Source organism: Nicotiana sylvestris, chromosome 3 (genome assembly GCF_000393655.2).
Source record: "Nicotiana sylvestris chromosome 3, ASM39365v2, whole genome shotgun sequence".
Lineage (NCBI taxonomy): Eukaryota > Viridiplantae > Streptophyta > Magnoliopsida > Solanales > Solanaceae > Nicotiana > Nicotiana sylvestris.
In genome coordinates, this window is record NC_091059.1 from 210,558,152 (window position 1) to 210,581,452 (window position 23,301).

The window sequence follows — 23,301 nt, forward strand, 5'->3', positions numbered from 1 at the left end:
CTGTATAGGTCTATATGTCCAATCCAAGATTCGCGACAACATTTTCCCTATAACTTGTCCAGGTTTGAGATGTGGTGTCGTAATTCAACCTGAATCTTGTAGGTCTATTATTCCAGTAAATGCTTTTGCAAGGTGGGAAGAAGGCTCGACCGAGTCAGCTATTCCTAATAGTGAAAAATTCTATTGTCCTTATAAAAGATGTTCTGGGCTGTTCATTCATGATAATCATGAAGAGGTCATTGAATGCATTTGTCCTCTGTGCAAAAAACTGTTCTGTGCCAAGTGCCGAGTCCCTTGGCACACTGGGCGTGATTGTGACAAGTTTCAAATAGAAGAAAAAAACAGAGAAGATGAACTAAAACTTAAGCTGCTTGCTGAGAACAAAAAATGGAAGGAATGCCCTAAGTGCAAATCCATTGTGGAGAAGGTTGATGGCGGAATACACATGACGTGCAGGTTAATTATACAAAATAATACATATATTATATATATATATATATATTATACATTAGCTGCTTATTTTTAGTATAAGCAGTTAAGTGGATGGCTATTTGGGTTAATTCTTCTTTTAGATTAAGATATTAGGTGGACCTTTTTTGGGCGAATTCTTCTATATCCTATAAATTGTGGATTCAGGTGTAAAATGGAATTTTGCTACGTATGTGGAGGAACGTGGAGCGGAAGGCATTGGAGTTGCCGAGACTAGTTATGATATACTATTGGATTGCCTCTTCATACCAATCGGATGCTGAATATTTTGTTGTCAGAATAAAATTATGGTGTTTGTTATAAAACAAAGACCGTAAAGTAAAGACAAGTATAGAGAGAAACTGATATATTATTCGAATTCAAACTGATGTACATAATGAACTGAAATCTCTTTTATTTATAGAAGAAAGGAAGCTGCTGTATAAGCTGCTACTACAAGCTGTTGTGTAAGCTGCTATTACAAGCTGCTGTGTAAGCTGCTACGCAAGCTGCTACTACAAGCTGCTGTGTAAGCTGCTACTGCAAAATGTTGTAAAAGCTGCTACTATACCAGATATGGATAATCTTCTACTGAGAGCAATGTTTATCCATAACGGAGTACTGAATGGATAAGCTTATTATACCCGGTATGGATAATCTTCTACCTAGGGTAATGTTTATCCATAACCGGGTACCGAAGTGATAAGCTTCTTCAGGAAGCTTATTTCCAATAGAGTACTAAATAGATAAACATATTTACGGTGGAGTCCCATATGGATAAGCTTCTTCAGGAAGATTATTTACAACGGAGTACTAAATGAACATCCATATAATATATTTATAACACTCCCCCTTGGATGTTCATTAAAAGATAATGTGTCTCATTAAAACCTCACTAGGAAAAACCACGTGGGAAAAAAAATTCTAGTGAAGGAAAAAGAGTACACATATTTAGTAATACGCATTGTTAGGTGCCTCATTAAAAACCTTATAAGGAAAACCCCATGGGAAAAAACCTTAGTAAGGGAAAAAGAGTGCATCGCGTATTTTACTCCCCCTGATGAAAACCTTGTTTCAAATATTTGAGTCTCCGCATTCCAATCTTGTATACCATCTTCTCAAAAGTTGAAGTTGGCAAAGATTTAGTGAATAAATCTGCTGGATTATCACTTGAACGGATTTGTTGCACATCAATGTCACCACTTTTCTGAAGATCGTGTGTGTAGAATAATTCTGGTGAAATGTTCTTCGTTCTATCTCCTTTTATAAATCCTCCCTTTAATAGTGCTATGCATGAAACATTGTCTCCGTATAATATTGTGGGTCTTTTATCACATTCCAACCCACATGTTTCTCGAATGAATCACTGATCTCAATCATATGCACTCCCTGCTTGCCGGTTTGAAATCGAGCTTTATGGGTATCAGATAAATAACCTGCATCTGCATTACCAATACGATCTGCACCACTTTTGTTAGCATTAGCAAGATAAATAAGTGCACCATCTACACCGAGATAGAGTATTTCAGGACCAAGGAGCTCCTCATCCTCTTCTAGAGGTTGGAACGGATCCTTATTCACTTCAAGTGATTGAATATTCATTGGTGTACTTAATGGGTACACTTTGTCCATGTAAAAGTATTTTTAAGACCCTCTTGGAGCTCTTCCGGAGTTCCAATAAGATTTATGTCACCAACATAAACAGCAAGTGTAACAAATTTTGATGACATTTTCTTTATAAAAATACATGGACAAATAACATAATTTATGTAACTTTCTTTCAGCAAATATTTACTGAGGCGATTATACCACACGCGCACAGATTGCTTTAAACCGTACAAAGATCTTTATAATTTGATCGAGTACATTTCTCAAGACTTTGAATTATATGCTTCGGGCATTTTCAATCCTTCAAGGATCTTCATATAGATTTAGCCAAATAAGTCATATAGGTTAAGACTTGTATCTAAATGGTATGACATCTTCAAGTGTCTGGACTGCTAGTCCGATCCTCACAATCTTTTACAATATTGTGCACTATATTGTATTAAATATATCGTCGACGATCATTTTGTGTCAGTTCCGAAGCGACATAACTTGTGGAGATCTCATCACTTTCTTTATTTTCAGGTACCTGAACTTTTTCGGGAGTTTCATGAAATGTTATGTCGTGGGCTCTTCTAGAGCTTATTTCCTCCTCATTATGATCATTTTGATCATTAGCTCCTACTATTTTTCAAGGATTGTTACCTTTGGAACCGATTGGTCTACCACGCTTCATGCGTACAGTAAACTCTATCCTTCAGGGACTTTAATTTTAATAGGAGCATTTGCAGCTGAAATATGATATTTAATTTTGGATCAGCAAATGCTTCTGGCATTCGACTTGAATTATCTTCTAAGTGAGGATCATGATAATTCGATTCATATAGCATATTTTTCAACTGTTTATTCCATCCCCCAAATGTGCACCCGAGTTTAAGAAAGTAAATTATTAAAAGCGCGTCTAAAATGACTAGCACGTTATTATTTTGAGGAAAGCCGTGAAATTCATTAGACGGTCCGTCCCGAAATCTAAAGTATTTTAATGCAATATTTATTGAGGGTCCCGCAACTTATGCGTTTTACTTGGCGAGACTCGTCTCATTTATTATTTAAAGGCTAATCCTAAAATGACTATTATTCTTCTATTTATTTGTCTCTAAAGAAATAAGTAAAAGGGGGCCCTAATTAGTTAATATTAGAAAATCCTATAGTCTATCAATTGAAAATTAGTAGACCAAATGCCATTTCAACTTTAGGTCCAAAGAACCCAATCCATATGCTGGATCGAGTTTTGAACTACACGACTCGGTTATTTGATTCTGCTAACATTCATGAATAAGTTAACTGATTCAAATTCAAGTAGACTATTGATATTAACCATTAACATGCAATTACTTGTTCCTACGTCGAAATAGTGAGCTTAACGAACAAAGGAGAGGACATCAATAACTAGCATGTTGGGCTGTTTTAAAAACGCGTTTAACCTGAAATCGGAATAAGCACCACATGTTGACTTCTGAATTAATTGTAGGTCCAAACAATACTGATATCCGATTTTTAACTAAATGTTAACTGAAATCAGTACTAAACTATACTAAGTCTACAACTAATGAACATGAATTAACAGTTTAAACAGTCCTAATTAGGTACAAACTTCACAGTCTACATTTCATTGAGTTATAGATCAAATTGGACTATACAACTACTTATCATCTATATCTACTGAGCTACAGATACAACATCAAATAATTAAGGGCCCGAGCACTTCCATTTCATGTTTACATCTCAAGGTTACATCAAATTGAGCTTAGTTGTGTACCTGGATTGGAGTGAATAGAAGAATAAAGAGGAAGTCAGCAGCAGTACAGCACGACAAACAACAACAACAGCAAATAACACCAGCAGACAGCAAATTGGAATTCAGAAATAGCTCCAAACCCAGTTTCAAATCAGGAAAACACTTGACCATAGCTCATAACCAGTTGTGAAACCAAACAGAAACAACAAATAACTCCGGGCAACTAATTGGACCTCAAACTCAACAAGAAAACCAACCAGTGAACCTCAAACACTCCAGTAAACAGACTTGAAACTGGAAACTACACCCCAACAATTGAAAATCAGGCACTTTACTTCAAGCTTGCAATGCTATTTTTTACTGCTTAAAGAAGGATCAAATGCAGAACCTAAGAGGACTAATTGCTTTTTTTTTCTCTATATTTCTTGATATTCTTTTTGTGTCACCTTTGAGTCTAATTTCAAAAGCCAACCCCCTTTAACTCTGTCCAGAATTCGAATTACACCTATGAATGCAATGAAACAATATATTTTTGGTTTTCTGTTCTTAAACTCTCCAGAACTCTAAAAAGCTGAATGCCTTAGCTTTTAAAATGCTGTCTAAGACTGCCTTTTAAAAAAACTCTCCAAAACTTCCTCACTCTCCAAGACTGATCCCGGACTCCTCCCTTTATACCCAAACACTGACCCTGCCAGCTCGTAAGAGCACTCAGTCAGAATTAAGAAACTAATTCTGCCCATGATATTCTTTAGAACTCCACTAGAGTATGTTTTGTTCTGTTTTTGATTCACTTGTTCACCACTAACCCTTGTCTTTTCTTTATTTAATTCAATGGTTATGGGTAATACATACTTTAATTTCATTCCCATCAGGCCTCTCCATGCTATTATGTTTTGTTCCTCACTACTACTAAACAAATGCATTAGTTTAATGCTACATTAGTACTTATTGGACAGAACACTTAAACTAACCTTTTTAAAACTTTTAAGTCCCAAATTATCCCCTGAAACCCCTGTGATTACTATCCTACCCCAATCCTTTTAAACCTGTATGAAACCTCAACTATAACCAATTTAAGCCTATCAATTGACTAATGAACTAACTCCCAATCAACAACATTAGGACAATTCAACAAGGTCATATTTATATCAGAACAAACTTAATAGAATAAACAAGTAGATTCGAATCATTAAACTCAATCACCAATTGAACTCAGATCAAATCTAACAGCATTTCAACCAAGATGGAGATTCAATGATTCAGGGCAATAGTCAGACTGGACTATTAAGGTCAAAAATTGATTCACACAGATGCATGAGAATAAGCTATCTATATTAGGAACAAATATAACTCCAAATTAACCTCGAACAAAATGTTGGAACAACAAGTATACTAGCTATGAGCCCTGAGGCTGAGAATACAAAGGTCAGAAGATAAAACAACATCCAATAACTTGAAGAGAACAACTGAACTATAGACATGAACGGACCAATTGACGAAACTATTTAATCGACCCAACAATTTATAGCATATGCTAATCAACAGAAGCAAACTGGACCAAGAAAAAGGTCCGAAAGAGGAGGAAGAATTACTTGACAAAATGATGAATTACAAGTTAACACAGACGAATTACTTGACAAAAATGATGAAAACCTGAAGCAGCGACTAATTACAACTTAACACAGACAAATAAACATAAAAAAAAAAGCTAAGAAGACCTTACTGTTCTTTTCTCGGATCCCACCAACATGCCCTTTCGAACTTGAGTTCCAGTTAGTATTATACGTCTATTTCGTCAGAAATAGGCTCATAATACTAACTAGAACCCGTTCAACCCTGACAGCTTCGAAACAGTCTCGAACCATTGAACCCTAGATCCGTAATTCGATGAGTTTTACTCGGATTCGAGCCAATTTGGTTAGTGATTAGCGACGAGGAGGTCAAGGGGATTATTGGGTGTGATTTTGGGGTTAAATGGACAGGCTAGGGTTTGGGACGGGGATCTTCGATCGAATATTCGAGGAGTTATAGTATGATTCGAGGCTAATGGAGTGTGGAATCGGATAGAGGGGAACAGGGTGGTTCAGGAGTGTATTTCTGGGGTTGTTTGGCCACCGTCCGCCGCCGTGGACGATTTCCGACGGGCGGAAGGCGGTGGTGTGTGTTTTGGTCTCTGAAGAGACGAGGGGGGGGGTTTAGAGGGGAGTGGGGTCTGTTTGGCAAAATATATACTGGGGGCGAAATTAGATCGAGGTCGTTGGATCAATTAAGATCGACGGCTTGGATCAAATCACTAAACGGAACGGCGTCGTTTAGTTTGTCTTGAGACCGGGTTAGTCTTTGGTGGAAATGGGTCGGGTGACGGAGGAGTTGATCTGGACCGTTCGATCCAATCAAGCGAATGGTTGAGATTGACTGACTAAAAACGACGTTGTTTGGATAATTCTGGAGACGGACTGGTCCGTTTGATCGTATGAGATTGACGGTCCAGATTCACAATGCCCAAACGATGTCGTTCTGGGTTGGTTGCAGGTGGACTGGATTTGGGACGGGTATTGGGCTGATTTTTGGGTAAGAACTGGGCTGTGGCCAATTTGGCCCGGTCCGGTTCCCATTTTGTTTCTTTTTCTTTTTTTTTTCTTTTTTTTCCTAATTAATAAAACTAAAATTCTAAATTGAATTATAAACCAAATTAAAAATACTAATTAATTCATAATAACAATTATCACACACAATACCAACTAAAATAAAATCACACAATTGGAGATTAAATGCAAAGTACTTATTTTTGTAATTTTCATTCTCGCAAATCCAAATATTGTTTAATTAATTCCTAATTGTAAAATTAAATCCTAAATGCACATGCAACACATATTTTTGTATTTTTCTTAATTAAAGTAAAAATAAACATGCACAGACAAGTACAAATAAATCACAAGCAACACAAAACTATTTTATTTTGAATTTTTGGGAGTAGTTCTTGTAGGGCAAAAATCACGTGCTCACAGTTCCGAAGCGACATAACTTGTGGAGATCTCATCACTTTCTTTATTTTCAGGTACCTGAACTTTTTCGGGAGTTTCATGAAATGTTATGTCGTGGGATCTTCTAGAGCTTATTTCCTCCTCATTTTGATCATTAGCTCCTACTATTTTTCAAGGATTGTTACCTTTGGAACCGATTGGTCTACCACGCTTCATGCGTACAGTAAACTCTATCCTTCAGGGACTTTAATTTTAATAGGAGCATTTGCAGCTGAAATATGATATTTAATTTTGGATCAGCAAATGCTTCTGGCATTCGACTTGAATTATCTTCTAAGTGAGGATCATGATAATTCGATTCATATAGCATATTTTTCAACTGTTTATTCCATCCCCCAAATGTTAGAAAAACTAACATATATCCCCAATCATCTTTGGGAAACATATCTTTGTGTATTATGGTAGAGAAATTAATCATATACCACACAACAAAAGATAGTAAAAATATTTGGTTTCTGATCCTAAACCAATTGTGAAGGGAGGACTTATCATATATTATTGATCTGATGCATACAAGTGCTGTTATATGCAATTTAGAAAATCTTAGACCAACACATGAAGCTTTGTTCTCATAAGCAATGGTTTAGCCATTAATAGGAGGTATTCAATGCTAAACCAGCTTGGATATAAACCAGCATTATCAAGATGAACTGTCTTGATTTCATAATCTGAAAATTATGCTCTTAATCGAGAAAAGCAATTCCAAATGCCAAACTGCAGGTTGACAATAATTACACATGTAACCATCTCATATATGCACCTATAAGTGGTTCACATGATAGGTGAACGAGCCCATATTCACCTTTTATATATTTCAGAATCAGGGGTCTTAGTCCCAACTTTAGCTGGTATAATCAATTCATTATGAGAACAAGCAACACATGAGAATTCCTGAAGAATCTTCTAGTTATTTAGTATATGCTTATCTGAATTCTCAAATAGCTCATTTAAAAATGGCAAATAAAAACTTCAAGTTTATCATGTCATGTGCTATCCCTTAATAAACTTCTGGTTTACTATGGCGTAAACTTTTGCATTAGTAAACTTCTGATTTACTATGACTGCTTTTGCATTAGTAAACTTCTGGTTTACTCTGATACATGATATAGTACAAAATTGAAGAATAAGGCGGGTAACTTCGCACATACATATTATTTTACCCCCTATGATTGTGGAAACATGAAGATTTTTAATCTTCCAATCATTTGTAGTCTCAATATGATAGTCATTTGTATTAGTAAACTTCAGGTTTACTACAACATATGTTTTGACCATAACCATATAATATGAATGACATATTTGTATATAAACTCTTCGAGAGCCTTCATTTATTATCCACAATTTAATATTTATCAGACACTACTGGTGTCATATGTCTTCTAGACAAATAGTTAGCTCTTCAGAAGTTGTTGATATATTTTGTACTATCAAATATTGCTCAGACACTTCTGGTATCATGAGAGAAATTCTTAATAAAATGAACATTATAAAGACATTATAAATTTATAAATGTAAGAAATTAAAAATTTCAGTATTTTTACCACCAACTTTGTGACAAATATCTCCTTCAGGGAGAAACGCCATTAACATCTGAATATTTGATATCAAAGCGGCAACCACATAATCATTACATCCTTCAGGGAAAGATACACGAGTTGTTATTTCCTTCGGGGAACTCGGTAACTAACCATAAAATATTAATGTGGTTGTAGTACAAAGCATTCTACAAGAATGCTTTTTGCCTTAGAATGATATTTAATAAAACTATTCAAGATATTTTACATACAACGGGTACGTGCAGTAATGATCTTTATGCCACAAAAACAAAATTTATATCCTTTGTTATTCTACCTCTTCAGGAGGTGAGTTGTGGTATTTCTTCATTCACTCCATGGAATGAAAATGTGCTTCAAAAATAACTTTGAATAGCTTATTATTTTGTTTAAGCACAGAAAGACACAGTTTCATAATATTTTCCTGCTTCAGGAGAAAATTTCAATTGTGTTACTTCTTCAGGAGCAAATTTAAAATACGAAATATTGAGTATATATTCCTTCAATCATATTACCTCTTCTGGAGGTGAATTGTAATATATTCACATAAAAAACGTGTTCCTATTTACGCCCTTTATTAATATTGTCACATTTACTTCAGGAATGGGCTAATATTTATCAAAAGTTCTCATCCTTCAGGGAACAGAACATAATTATTTGAACGTGCATTAATCACACCAAATCGTGTGATGTCTTAGAAGCTATTTTACGATAATGCTACTTCAGGAGCAAATCGAGGCATGCATGTACTATAGAGAATATTTCTCTAGTTTATCTTCAATTGTAACCACAGAAAGCCTAAATTATCACTTCTAGTGGCCATATGCATATACCACTTCTGTTGGTTAACAAAAATTTAGTTACAACGAGATATGCGAAACATAACCACTTCTGGTGGTTGTATATTTCTTGCAAACTCTGCTGGAGTATAAGTGGATCTAACAATGTCATCCACTTTATATTTCTTGAAAAATGAAACATAAAGATATACAAATTATAGTGTTTTAAAATTCATAAAATGCTCGAGAATCTCGTCCAATGATTATGGCTCACTTACTAGGTTCCTAAGTACCTTTTTTATTTTATTTCTATGGCAGTAGCACACATAGCAAGTAAAACGCATAACTTATCTTTGATGGTGTCTGCTAGAACCATCATATCAAGATGAATTTTAGCATCAAGCACCCAAGAGACGTAGCTTTTGCCCGATATATCCAATACTACAAATTCACGTTTAGAAAGATTTGGCATTATTTACAAAAAGAAAGTTCGTACCTTTGATACTTTCAAAGTATTTGCTCGAGATGGCAGAGTCTCGTGCTGATAACGTGTTATAAAATAAAGACTGTAAAGTAAAGACAAGTATAGAGAGAAACTGATATATTATTCGAATTCAAACTGATGTACATAATGAACTGAAATCTCTTCTATTTATAGAAGAAAGGAAGCTGCTGTGTAAGCTGCTACTACAAGCTGCTGTGTAAGCTGCTACTACAAGCTGTTGTGTAAGCTGCTATTACAAGCTGCTACGCAAGCTGCTACTACAAGCTGCTATGTAAGCTGCTACTGCAAAATGTTGTGCAAGCTGCTACTATACCAGATATGGATAATCTTCTACTGAGAGCAATGTTTATCCATAACGGAGTACTGAATGGATAAGCTTATTATACCCGGTATGGATAATCTTCTACCTAGGGTAATGTTTATCCGTAACCGGGTACCGAAGTGATAAGCTTCTTCAGGAAGCTTATTTCCAATAGAGTACTAAATAGATAAACATATTTACGGTGAAATCCCATATGGATAAGCTTCTTCAGGAAGATAATTTACAACGGAGTACTAAATGAACATCCATAATATAATATATTTATAATACTCCCCCTTGGATGCTCATTAAAAGATAATGTGTCTCATTAAAACCTTACTAGGAAAAACCACGTGGGAAAAAAATCTTAGTGAAGGAAAAAGAGTACACATTAGTAAGTTGATGGCGGAATACACATGACGTGCAGGTTAATTATACAAAATAATACATATATTATATATATATATATATATATATTATACATTAGCTGCTTATTTTTAGTATAAGCGGTTAAGTGGACGGCTATTTGGGTTAATTCTTCTTTTAGATTAAGATATTAGGTGGACCTTTTTTGGGCGAATTCTTCTATATCCTATAAATTGTGGATTCAGGTGTAAAATGGAATTTTGCTACGTATGTGGAGGAACGTGGAGCGGAAGGCATTGGAGTTGCCAAGACTAGTTATGATATACTATTGGATTGCCTCTTCATACCAATCGGATGCTGAATATTTTGTTGTCAGAATAAAATTATGTTGTTTGTTATAAAACAAAGACCGTAAAGTAAAGACAAGTATAGAGAGAAACTGATATATTATTCGAATTCAAACTGATGTACATAATGAACTGAAATCTCTTTTATTTATAGAAGAAAGGAAGCTGCTGTATAAGCTGCTACTACAAGCTGATGTGTAAGCTGCTATTACAAGCTGCTGTGTAAGCTGCTACGCAAGCTGCTACTACAAGCTGCTGTGTAAGCTGCTACTGCAAAATGTTGTGCAAGCTGCTACTATACCAGATATGGATAATCTTCTACTGAGAGCAATGTTTATCCATAACGGAGTACTGAATGGATAAGCTTATTATACCCGGTATGGATAATCTTCTACCTAGGGTAATGTTTATTCATAACTGGGTACCGAAGTGATAAGCTTCTTCAGGAAGCTTATTTCCAATAGAGTACTAAATAGATAAACATATTTATGGTGGAGTCGCATATGGATAAGCTTCTTCAGGAAGATAATTTACAACAGAGTACTAAATGAACATCCATAATATAATATATTTATAACATTGTTTAGTTTGTAGTATTATGTTTTTAATTTGGTGTCCATGGTTTGTATTAGGACTATTATATTATATATAGTACGAGTTGGTCCTTGCATAACATTCACTTGATGTTGGTTATAATATGATCGAGTTGGAGACCAAGCAGCTATATGAGACTTTTTTTTTAGTTTTCTTTAGAGAAGTTCTCCGGAGATGCTTGGAGGCAAAAAGTGTGTCGGTTCCTTATATTATGGCAATTAATGACATGTGTAATAGGGCTAAGACTTGGGTTAGGACAGTAGGAGGCGACTCTGAGCATTTTTCGGTTGAAATGGGGTTACACCAAGTCTCTGCGCTCAGTCCGTTCTTATTCACCCTGGTGATGGATGCGATAATAACCATATTCAAGGGGAGGTGCCATGGTGCATGCTATTCGCCGATGACATAGTTCTGATTGATGAGTCACGAGCCGGTGTTAATGAGAGATTGGAAGTTTGGAGACAGACTCGTGAGTCTAAGGGTTTCAAGCTAAGCAGAACGAAGACGGAATGTGAGGCTTGAGTCACATGTTATCCCAAGTAGAGGCAGCTTCAAGTATCTTGGTTTGGTTATCCACGGGGGAAGGGAGAACGACGAAGATGTCACACACCGTATTGGGGTAGGATGGATGAAGTGAAGGTTAGCATCTGGAGTCTTGTGTGACAAGAGAGTGTCAACGATACTTAAAGGTAAGTTCTATAAAGCAGTGGTTAGATTGGCCACGATGTATGGGGCTGAGTGTTGGCCTGTTAAGAACTCACATATCCAAAAGATGAAAGTAGCAGAACTGAGGATGTTGAGGTGGATGTGCGGGCAGACTAGGATGGATAAGATTAGGAATAATGATATTCGGGAGAAGGTGTATGTGGCTCCCATTGATGACAAGATGCGGGAAGCGAGGCTCAGATGGTTCGGGCATGTACAAAGGAGAAGCCCAGATGCTCCAGTAAGGAGGTGTGAGCGGCTGGTTGTGGAAGACACGAGAAGAGGTAGAGGACGGCCTAAGAAGTATTGGGGAGAGGTGATCAGGCAAGATATGGCGAGGCTTCAGATTTTCGAGGACATGACACTTGATAGGAAGTTGTGGAGGTCGAGTATTACGGTTGTAGGCTAGGAGGTAGTGAGTCTTGCGTTACTTTGTACCTTTGTGAGCCTAGTCCACTAGGGTTTTGTCTAAGATAGCTAGGGGCAATGTCGTCTCTTACTATTTTCTATTTTCGGCGCATGATCCATTTACTAGCCATCGTTTTTGCTTTGCATTTTTTTCTTCTTCTGTATTTTATGTTCCTATTTTTCCTATGATCTCCGTGGTGAATCTAATATTTTTTTCTTTTGTCTTTTTATTATCTTGAGCCGAGGGTCTTTCGGAAATACCTTCCCTACCCCTTTAGGGTAGGGGTAAGGTCTGCGTACACATTACCCTCCCCATACCCCACTTATGAGATTTTACTGGGTTATTATTGTTTGTTATCAATGTAATATTTCGCCTGCATGGCCTCCGACTTTTTGGTTTCATATGTATATGGGTGAGCAATTTTACCAATTAAGTATGCCTTGAGATTCATTATAATAAAACACTTCAAGTTAACCTTAACTTAATGTAATTTTCTCTTATTTATTCAAAGCTTGAGATTGATTGTGTTTTGAGAAACTCAATATCATTAAAGTTGAAGGTACATAATAAAAGTAAATGATTAAATTTTATAAGAAACACTTTCTTATAGCAAAATTAATTATAAAAGCAAAAACGTCAACGTGTGAATTCGATAACTCATGCATGTTGACACTATAGCTTCTTCTCCTTTCGAGGAGAGCTAATGCAACTATTTTGATTTATTGAAAATAATCTACTATTCTATTATAAGAGAAAGGAGTGAAAAATTATGTGAAGTAGATGAGTTTGAATCGTATTTACCTTCTCCTCAACCATCCCAACATTTCTGATGCTGCTGTTAGATTTACTGTAACAGCCTAATGTACCATGCAGCTGGAAAATGTTCAAATTCTCATTATTTGTTAAATCTGTGTTGTGCAGCATGAAAGATGAGCAAGCGGGAGAAGTTCCACTTGCTTATTGTTTACCTTAAAAATCAGATAATAATTGAATTTATAAGTGGGTTTAAGGATACATGGATTAATTTGACACAAATCGATAGATTGAATTATAAATAAATCAAACAATAATAAAATAAATTCAAACCGTGTGACTTGAACAGTTGTGGCTTTGAGAAAATAGATCTCATTCAAACTGAATGTGATTCAAATAATGTCAAATACAGAAGAACAATAGCTTGCAAAAAGAAAATAATATTATAATGCTTTGGGATGCGTGTTATAATGTGTCCAATGAATTATCAGACTCCCCTTAAATTTATATAGTAGATGAGTCCTACCCTACGTACTTTCTATAAAAATCTCTTAATTTGCTAATTGTTGGTTCCTTGCCGATATGCACCGAGAATTCTGCCATAATATCCGCCCGATCGCGAATATTTCGGTCTTCCGTTTGTTATTTCCTATTCAATCGTGGCTAAAGTTGGTACCGGACTCAACGTTCCTTGAAGGCGGGTCTTCTGGCCTTAAGTTCTAGCTCGACGAGACTCGAGGTCAATCTCCAATTCGTGGTCGCCACGTTCTAAGCCAAATCTACCAAATTAAAGTCCTCGACTTCGACCGTATACACTTTTGTTGTTAGGTCAAATGGATCTGCCATCACTGAAGATGACGTCAAGGATTTCGTCTCTAAACGGGTTAGTTTAATTTATTTTTATTTAATTAATTGATGTATTTTATTTGAACACCGACATTATTCTTGGAACACAAAAAGAAAAAGAACCATCATCTATCCTAGTGCTACGTCTGTTTTTACAACATTCAATATAGTATACTTGAAATCATATACTAGTATTTTCCTATTTACAAGTGTTTACCCTAAAATTAGGTAACAATTGAATTATACGCGATTTTAAAAATATGTAATTTAATCCAATACAAACAATTAAGAATATCAAATAAGTGAGTTAGAAATGAAATAAACGTTCAAACCAATTGCAATATTATGGTCAAGCCTGAATTTAGACTGACCAATGACTTTGTCCTTGGTTGGACCCCCGGTTCAAGCTCGACCGTCAATAAAGAACAGAACAAATGAGCAAAACTTTAACAATAGCTAAAAGGCAGAAAATAAATTTGTATTGCTTTGATTCGCGTGTCATAATGTGTCTTACAAAAGAAAAACTTTTCCTTTATATAGTAGGAGAGTTTCATCCCTAGTATAAGTCTAAAAAAAGGTAAAGATAGTCCCTTCCGAGTAATTACTGATCTATAATCGACATTGAGCGAGTTCCGCGCTGTGATATCTAGGTGGGTGCGAATATCACGACCCTTTATCTGTCATGCGTAACCATTTACCGTGTTTTCCGAAGTCTTAGAACTCATTCTTGGCCCGGGGTGCGTCACTTTACAATACCCGATGACAAGCACATCGTTTATTCTCCCTGGATCTCAAAATGGAGTGTCTTTAACCTCGATTACAATCTCGTGCATCTGTACCCTTCCTCGATTTTCTCACCAGGAAATCGGGATAGGCATTACCCCCGATTTTACCCACACGCAGATAGCCCCCTCATTTTTCGGACGGTAGGTTTATCGAAATGATGGAAAGTGATAGATGAACCCAATTTATTCCTTCGTATGTTACAATCGAGATGACGGGTCAATCGAAATGTCCCATCAGCCGCGTCGATCTGACCTCAGATACGTGTCAACCGCCGGTTGACTGTCTTCGAATGCGAAACGATGCATATTGATTGTTCTTCCTCTATAAAAGGCTCAAACCCTTTTTCACTTCTTCCATTTTTCAATTCCAGAATTTACCCTCGAACTCTCTAATTGCTCTTAACTCCTCCAAAGCTTTACTGATTGCTCCTTAAACATTCATATCTTCATCTTCAATCCTCATACATTCTCTTTGGATCCTTAACCCAGACCTTCATACCTTCATACCATCTTCAAATCTTCATATTTTTCTTCAAACCTTCATATTTCCTAGATTACGATGGTAAAAACCTCCAAGTCAGTGCCTTAGCAAACTATTCATTCATCTTCCCACCTGGTCATAGATGCCGAGGTGGCCATTCCCGAGGTAGCTCAAAAGCCCCCCTTGAAGAGCTTCATACCTGAGGGCTGCTCTATCGGGAACAATTCCACGTTGAGAAAGCCTCTAGTCAACAAGACTGAGGAGAGGGAGCATGGAGATACATATGCTCCGTTACTGAGGAAACACTACCCATTGTCCGAGCGGACTGTAACTGGAGCGTAAGGAAGTGTCGTCCCCCAGCCCAATGCCGACATCACTACTCACGTGGAGGGGTACTTACGTGTTTACACTTATCCCTTCATGCTTACCCTGGTGGACCCCATAGTCTTTACCTTCTGCAAAAGGTATGAGATGTGCCTTGGGCAAATCCACCCCTCCTTTTAGAGGATCGTGATCCTCTTACGACATTTCGTGAACAATACTGAAGCCCCTCGGTTCACCCTCGACCATCTGCTTCGCCTATATAGTCCCTGAATCTTTCGAGGGAGCTTGATCAAGCTCGTCCGTCGAGCAAGCAAAGATCCATTCTCAAGCATCTACGAGGACCGAGATCGAGGATGGCAAGGGATGTTCATTCACATGAAAATAGAAGACCTCATCCCTTCTGAGTTTCTACCATTCCTAGAGAAGTGGAACATATCCCATAAGTATTTGCATTATTTTGTTTGGTTTAATTCAGTGATTCTCTTGAGTAATAGAAAGAGTTTGTTGAATTTTTGATAAAATCAAGTTAGGAGAATATTCGAGAGACGTTTTCCTGAAGACTAATCCATTAACGCATGTTTGTATGTTTTTATAGTGCTTATATTAGTTCACCTCGTAGAGTTAATATTTAATCGAGGGAGGAGTTCTTACTACACATTTAAACTAATAATCAAGTGAACTCGTGAGATCACTAGAATATTAGAGTGAATTAAACAAGAGTTGAATCCTAAATAGCGATCTTACATCTATCCTGTCATGACCCTTATTTTTCATATTGATAAAAAACCAACCCTGCTAATCTCTAGTTTTTTGCAATCAATTGTCAATTGCTTTACTTTAGTAGTTAATCGTAGTTCGTAATCATTCCAACTTAAGTTTTGATCATCCTGAATAGCAATTAAATCAGAAATTACTAGAGCATTGTTTAAATCCAATCCCTGTGGGGAGGATAATTAAATTATACTATCTTTGTCTAGTGAACATCAATTTCGTTTTGTGTTTTGCGCTCGTCAAATTTTAGCGTCGTTGCCAGGGATTGGTAATTAATAGTGTTTAAAATAATTTTTGGTGCTACTTCAGGAATTAATTTTTTTCTTCTTATTATTAGTATTTTTTGTATTAGTTACCTTCTCTTCAAGATTTCTTTGTAGTACCTAATAAGTGCTAGGGAGAAAACTTGAAGAAAATATTCCTGATATTGAACTTTGAATACTACGAAGATGGAGCACAACTAGCCTAAGAAAACGATTGAAGAGTTAGCAGCTGAACATTATCACAAGTCTGCTATTTGTTTTAAATATGGTTGAAATCATCTATGGGTTGACTATCAAGCATGTCTTATGGTTTGTCTTTTGAACAGTCTCACTCTATTTCTAATCCGTACAGGTATGAGATTTCATATGGGCACAATCTTGACTCTGGTTGGGATGAATACTCTTATTATGACTGGAATGAGAGAGAAGTGAGGCATCCACCTCAAGAGGAGAATGATAGTTTAAAAGAGCTTATGTATAAGTTCATGAATAGTGTTGAAGAAGGATTTATACAAAATGATGAAGCCATTAAGACCCTAACAACACAAATGAGTCAATTAGTAGGTATACTTTCAGAAATCTCATTGCATTGTAATGGTGAATATATGAAGGAGATACCCTATGAGAATGAGCCTACCCAAGAGGATGAGCATCCATAGAGAGAACTGGCCACTCTGCAAGAGGACTCTGATTTAATTGAGATAATTGAAGATGAGGCTTTGGTTGATTATGAAGCAATAAAAGAAGAGTTTTATTTTGTTTTATTTTCTTAGATAGTGTAAAAATTCCCCATTGATTTTCTTTTTGCCGTGGTTCTTTTAAGGGTTTTTACTTGAAGCAGGTGTAGTTAGATTTTCCTTTGAACGAATAAAGAGAATCTTGTGTCATTGTGCTTCTTGAAGACAATATTTCTTAACTTTGTCGTAACTTGAGAGTGGTGAGTGCCTTATTTATGACGCCTAGGCTCAGTTCTTGACTCATGTATAAGTACCTTAATTTGTTTGATATCGACTATACTTAACTGCTTTGACTAGATAGTCGGGATAGATCCGGTCCTAAGTGAGTTATGTGCCAATGTATGAGTGAGATTTTTGTTGATATTCTGTGCATGCCAGTTGGTGTGTAGAACTTGCCCTGTGTATTTACAAAGCGAAATAGCAGTCTTGTTCAGTCTAGGAAGTGATATAGGCATTTTTATGCTGAGTCAATTATATATCTGTGACCGGCCTAATTAATGTGTATCTTAGTTTGCTCTATTGAGCTTGTAATCCAATTTCTTTTGAAACAATACTACAAGCCTTGTTGAATTGACCATTTGTTTGAACCTTTTACCTCTCATGAGTATTTGAATTGTTATCAGCTTGTAAAAGTTAAGTTGAGGTATATATGATCGAGTTTTTGAGTGGAACTATTGAAAAAGGAGAAAGGTGATTGTTTGAAAAGTTGTGAGAGCCATTTGTAGGGAATTGAAAGAAAAAAGTGAGTTTGCTTGAAAAAAAAGTCAGAACATAGAAGAGAAAAAAAATATTCCTTGCTAGTAGAAGTTCTAATCTAGGTTGTGCTTAAAGAAATTTGTAGCTTGATGTTTATTATATTGTGAAGGTTGGGGTTTGGTTCAACATAAGGGTGAGGCTTGAATTATTAATATATATGTATTAAAGTGCTCAGGGAGGTATAGTCACTATATCCAAATGTATCCTACCCATCTCGCAACCTATATTACAACCAATTAATGTCGCGTTAATCTTTGACTGAATGAGCTCAATTAGTAGAGTATTACAGTAGGGAAAGCATATGGTGCGTCTTCTATGGCACGCGAATTTTTATTCTGAGATGAGTAAATTCATTTTATCTTGAGTTCCTATGTTTTCTTGAATGTTATTGTGTGTGGAACTACTCTCTATCTTTGGTGTGAGGGCACATGATTTGTGAAGGAAAAGTAATGTCTTTGGCCTCTGAGTTAGAGTACGTGAGCAAATTGAGAAAAATACGTGGTGCTTTTGAGTCGAGTTTTGAGGCTAGGATGTTATGATAGGATTCTTAGTCTGTTTTAAATATTCTTGGCATAATGCATTAGGGAAGTTGTTGATGAAAAGGTCGTCCCTATGTGAAGTATAGTTTGATTGCTCGAGGACGAGCAATGATTTAAGTGTGGGGTGTTGATGGTAGGCTAAGAACCCTTATTTTGGTTGTATTTTACACTCTAATACTATACTTTGAATGAAGACAAGAGGGGTTGCTCTGATGGTAAGCAACCTCCACTTCCAACCGAGAGGTTGTGAGTTCGAGTCTCCCCAAGAGCAAGGTGGGAAGTTCTTGGAGGGAAAGATGCCGAGGGTCTATTTGGAAACAGCCTCCCTACCCCAGGGTAGGGGTAAGGTCTGCGTACACACTACCTTCCCTAGACCCCACTAAGTAGGATTATACTGGGTTGTTGTTGTTGTTGTTACTATACTTTGAATGTATTTATGCCTAATTGTTTAGCACCCTGAAGCAAATTTTTCCCTATCTCTAAAGGGGTTCGACTCAATATTCTTGAAGGAATCCTTTAGCTACTAATCTAGCCTTGGAACTATCTACCGAGCCATGTGATTTATGCTTGATCTTGTAAATCCACTTGCAGGCAATGGCTTCTTTCCGCAGGCAATGAGACTAAGTCTTATTATTTTTTTCCTCGGCATTGATTTCTTCCTGTATAGCATCTCTCCAGCAAGAATGATTGGAGGCTTCAGCATGATTGGAGGCTTCAACAAATGATTCAGGTTCATGGGAAAGTTGAACTGAGATGAGGTAAGCTCGATCTTTTGGGGAAAACGATTCATAAGCCTTCAACGGGATAAGAAACCCATTTTGCCATTTCTTCTTCTTCATCACTCTGTTTCTTTTTCATTGTCTACCACTTGAGGCTCGCCTTCTTCAAGTCATTCAAATTTAATTTTTCTATCCCTCCCACTTATTCCAGGTGTTGCAGGTGGGATTTTGTTTAATTTTTCCTGTTTCGAATTTGGATGCTTTTTTCTCTAAGTCTAGACAGAGAAAATTGCAACATCTTCTAAGATTTTGATGCATCTGTTGGAGGTAATTGATTTTATTCCTTTTTAATTTTTTTCTAGAAAATTTCAAGGTTTCGGTATGTAATAGTGTGGTCATCTTCTTCAATTGCAGTAAAATCTGAGACCTAATCTTCCCTGTAATGTTAATGGATGTCAGTTTGGTTGATTTTGACATTTTATATTAAGTTTCTCACGTCATATTGCTCTTTGGTTCTGTTTTGCCTATTTCTTTTTCATCAGTATCTTTTTTTTTCTTTTCCTGCTCTTTTCATCAATGGTTCAGGTTCTGCAACCGTTTCTCTTCCACCAAAAAGTTCCAAAAATCTTGTTCTCTCTATCAAACAAAAGAAAACTTCAAAAGTTCTCTGCCAAACTCTCCATTGACAACTTCAAAAGTATCAAATTTGACGTGAACATAAATGTGAAAAAGAATTCCAACGAAGACCGATTTGATTATTTGCAAGTGAGGTCAGTTTATGCTGCATTGTTTTCCTAATTTTTGGGTGCTGTTTTGTTGATTTTTTTCCAATTGGTTAGGTATTTGTCAATGTTTGCTGCTTCATTTGGTATTTTGGTGTGCAATCATATTGCATGTACTGGATTTCGACTTTGGTTGCTATTGCTGCTGATGGTCCCTGTATTCTCCGGCTTTTCATAGATTTGTATGCTTCTAAGTTTCCTCTTATCCTATCAAGAATACCATTCGGATTCTTAGCTCAGGAAGAACTCCTAGAATGTGGTAACTGTAAGATTTGAGTTTTTCATTTCTTTGACGAAGAATGATAGACGAGGTCGAGATTGAGATGATGAAAATAGTGGGGATACTGTAGGCTTTGTTTTGACCAATGGAGAACCCATACCCAGGAATGCTATGGCTGCAGAATCACCTGCTGCCATAAATTGTTGTATTCTTTTATCGGAAAGTCTCTTGAAATTTGAAATAGATATTGCTTATCCTTTTCACCATTTTATATATTCTTCTCAAACATAATTTATTGAGCTGAAACTACTTTCTTTGTTGCAGATCTTTTCTTATAGATTAATGAAAATTGATACTTCTCTTCCTCTTGTGCCCCCATAGGAGAAAAATATGCTCTTTATAAATCCTACTTCAGGGGGTGAGCACATTTTATTATATTGTTCCTTACTGAGAATTATCTGTTGTCAAACAAATTGAGATTTTATTTTGATAGGGTATCACATTTGCTGCCACAAAGTTGAAATGATATGTCGATATTAAACAAGATGCTATAATATAGCATTTTAAACCTATTTAATAAGTAGAAATATTGTTCTCTAATGCACTTTACAAGTAATAACATGTTTGCACTATAGCCTGCCAAGATAGCAGACACTCTGCTTGATCTAACTTATTTTTTACCTAACGTATGTATAGCGTCTAAACCTTTGAGTAATGTGGCAAACAGAAACAGACAGGTAATGAAGAAATATTTTGGAATAAAACCTTTGAGTAATGTGGTGGTTGAATTTTTATTTTGTTTTGTTCTTATCTTTCCCCGGTAATATTTGTCTTGTGTATTAAGTTATCTGTCATGTCTAATATGATTCAAATGAAATGCTCACTTATAAATATTTCTTACGAGCCATAGGATATTTCTACATATAGATACTTGGAAATTTATACAAAAATGTCACGATCTGGATTTCCTACCCTCGAGAGTCGTGATGGCGCTTACTCGTGAAAGCTAGGCAAGCCGAGTGTTATAAATTCATTACTCTTTTTATTAAGCATTTTCAACAGTTCAATATAATAGGGGATCAAACAGCGGAATAATTAAAATAATCAGAAATGCGGAAGACGAAAACTATAGTTTAATCAAACATTGTTACATGAATCCGAAATACAACACTACCCATAATTTGGTGTCACAAAGTCACGGACTATCTATGAATACTACAAACAGAGGTTTGAAAGATAAATACAAAGCTGTCTCTGAAATACATAAAAGAAACAAAATGGAAAGATAGAAGGAGACGCCAAGGTCTGCGGATGCCTGCAGGACTACCTCGGGTCGCCTGTTGGACCGAATGCAGCAACCTCACTGCGGTCCAAATGCTGCAGCACCGGGATCTGCACACAGTGCAGAGTGTAGTATCAGTACAACCGATCTCATGTGCTAGTAAGTGCCTAGCCTAACATCGACGAAGTAATGACGAGGCTAGGACCAGACTACCAAATAAACCTGTGCAGTTAAATTATATACAGTGGAAAAATAAAAGTAGATGTTTACAGTTAAAGATGGGAGGGGGAAAGCATGTTGTGGGGAATATCAAATAACAACAGAATACCAAAAGAGGAATCTAAAGAAACCAAAATTCAATTGTCACCAAGAATAAGAAAAACAAACACACTATTCACTTTCATTTCTTTCTTGTTGCAGGCGTGCAACCCGATCCCAAATCATATAAGATCATGGCGGCGTGCCACCCGATCCCATTTCATATATTACCGTGGCGGCAAGCCACCCGATACCATTTCATATATTATCGTGGCGGCGTGCCACCTGCTCCCATTTCATATATTACCGTGGCGGCGTGGCGGCGTGCCACCGGCTCCCATTTCATATATTACAGTGGCGGCATGCCACCCGCTCCCATTTCATATATTACCGTGGAGGCGTGCCACCGGATCCATATACAATACAACATCAATCATAAAGGAATCCCTGCAAGGAAACAAGAGTATAGCAATAATATCCCGGTAAGGGAGACAATTTTATAAACAATAACATCCCGGCAAGGGAGACAATTTTATAAACATTTAAATCTCGACAAGGGAGACAATATCATAAACAATAACATCCCGGCAAAGGAGACAATATCTTTAACAATAACATCCCGACAAGGGAGACAATAATGAAAATCATCATATTAAGCATGAGTAAATCACAACGGATTCACAACAATTATAATACGAGATTCACGGGCATGCTTGACACCAACGTATAGATACTCGTCACCAAACCTATACGTCATACTCTACAATTAACACATAGCAAATAGGACACAACTCCTAATCCCTCAAGCTAAGGTTAGACCAAACACTTACCTCGATGCCACGAACACAATTCAAGCCTCAACTACCAGTTTACCTCTTGTTTCCACCACCAATTCACTTGTATCTAGCAATAATTTACTTAACGATATCAATAAATGCTAAGTGAATCAATACCAATGCATGAAAATAGGTTTTATAAAAATTTCCCCAAAAGTCAAAAATTGACCTCAGGCCCACATGGTCAAAACTCGAGGTTCGAACCAAAACTCGATTACCCATTCACCCATGAACCCAAATATATAATTTATTTTGAAATCGGGCCTCAAATCGAGGTCCAAATTCCCAAAATTTGAAAAACCTAAGTTCATCCAAAACACCCAATTTCCCACATGAAAGCCCTTGATTTTGAGTTGAAATCATGTGAAACGATGTTAAAGATTAAAGAAAATGAGTTAGAAATGACTTACAATCGATTTAGAAGAGTAGTTGCCTTTGAAAAATCACCCAAAGATGTTTAGGTTTTGAAAGAGTTTGAAAAATGAAAGATTTTCGACTAAGTTATGATTTACACAGGCGCAGATATCGCAATTGC

The 23,301-nt window shown here is 36.5% G+C and overlaps 1 protein-coding gene across 3 annotated transcripts; it reads left to right on the forward strand.

Moving 5' to 3' along the window:
* Positions 1 to 19,165: 19,165 nt before the first annotated feature.
* Positions 19,166 to 20,656, forward strand: LOC104231745 (uncharacterized). Of its 3 annotated transcripts, XM_009784795.2 has the most exons (4): positions 19,166 to 19,427; positions 19,600 to 19,715; positions 19,974 to 20,153; positions 20,228 to 20,656. In XM_009784795.2, exons 2-4 carry the CDS (start codon positions 19,701 to 19,703, stop codon positions 20,444 to 20,446), a joined length of 414 nt encoding a protein of 137 aa, XP_009783097.1. In that variant the 5' UTR covers positions 19,166 to 19,427; positions 19,600 to 19,700; the 3' UTR covers positions 20,447 to 20,656. The 3 variants fall into 3 exon arrangements, 2 of the variants coding, with proteins under 2 accessions (XP_009783097.1, XP_009783098.1); XR_011405940.1 differs by lacking the exon at positions 19,974 to 20,153; XM_009784796.2 differs by having other exon boundaries at positions 19,166 to 19,715; positions 19,974 to 20,158.
* The last annotated feature ends 2,645 nt before the right edge of the window (positions 20,657 to 23,301 follow it).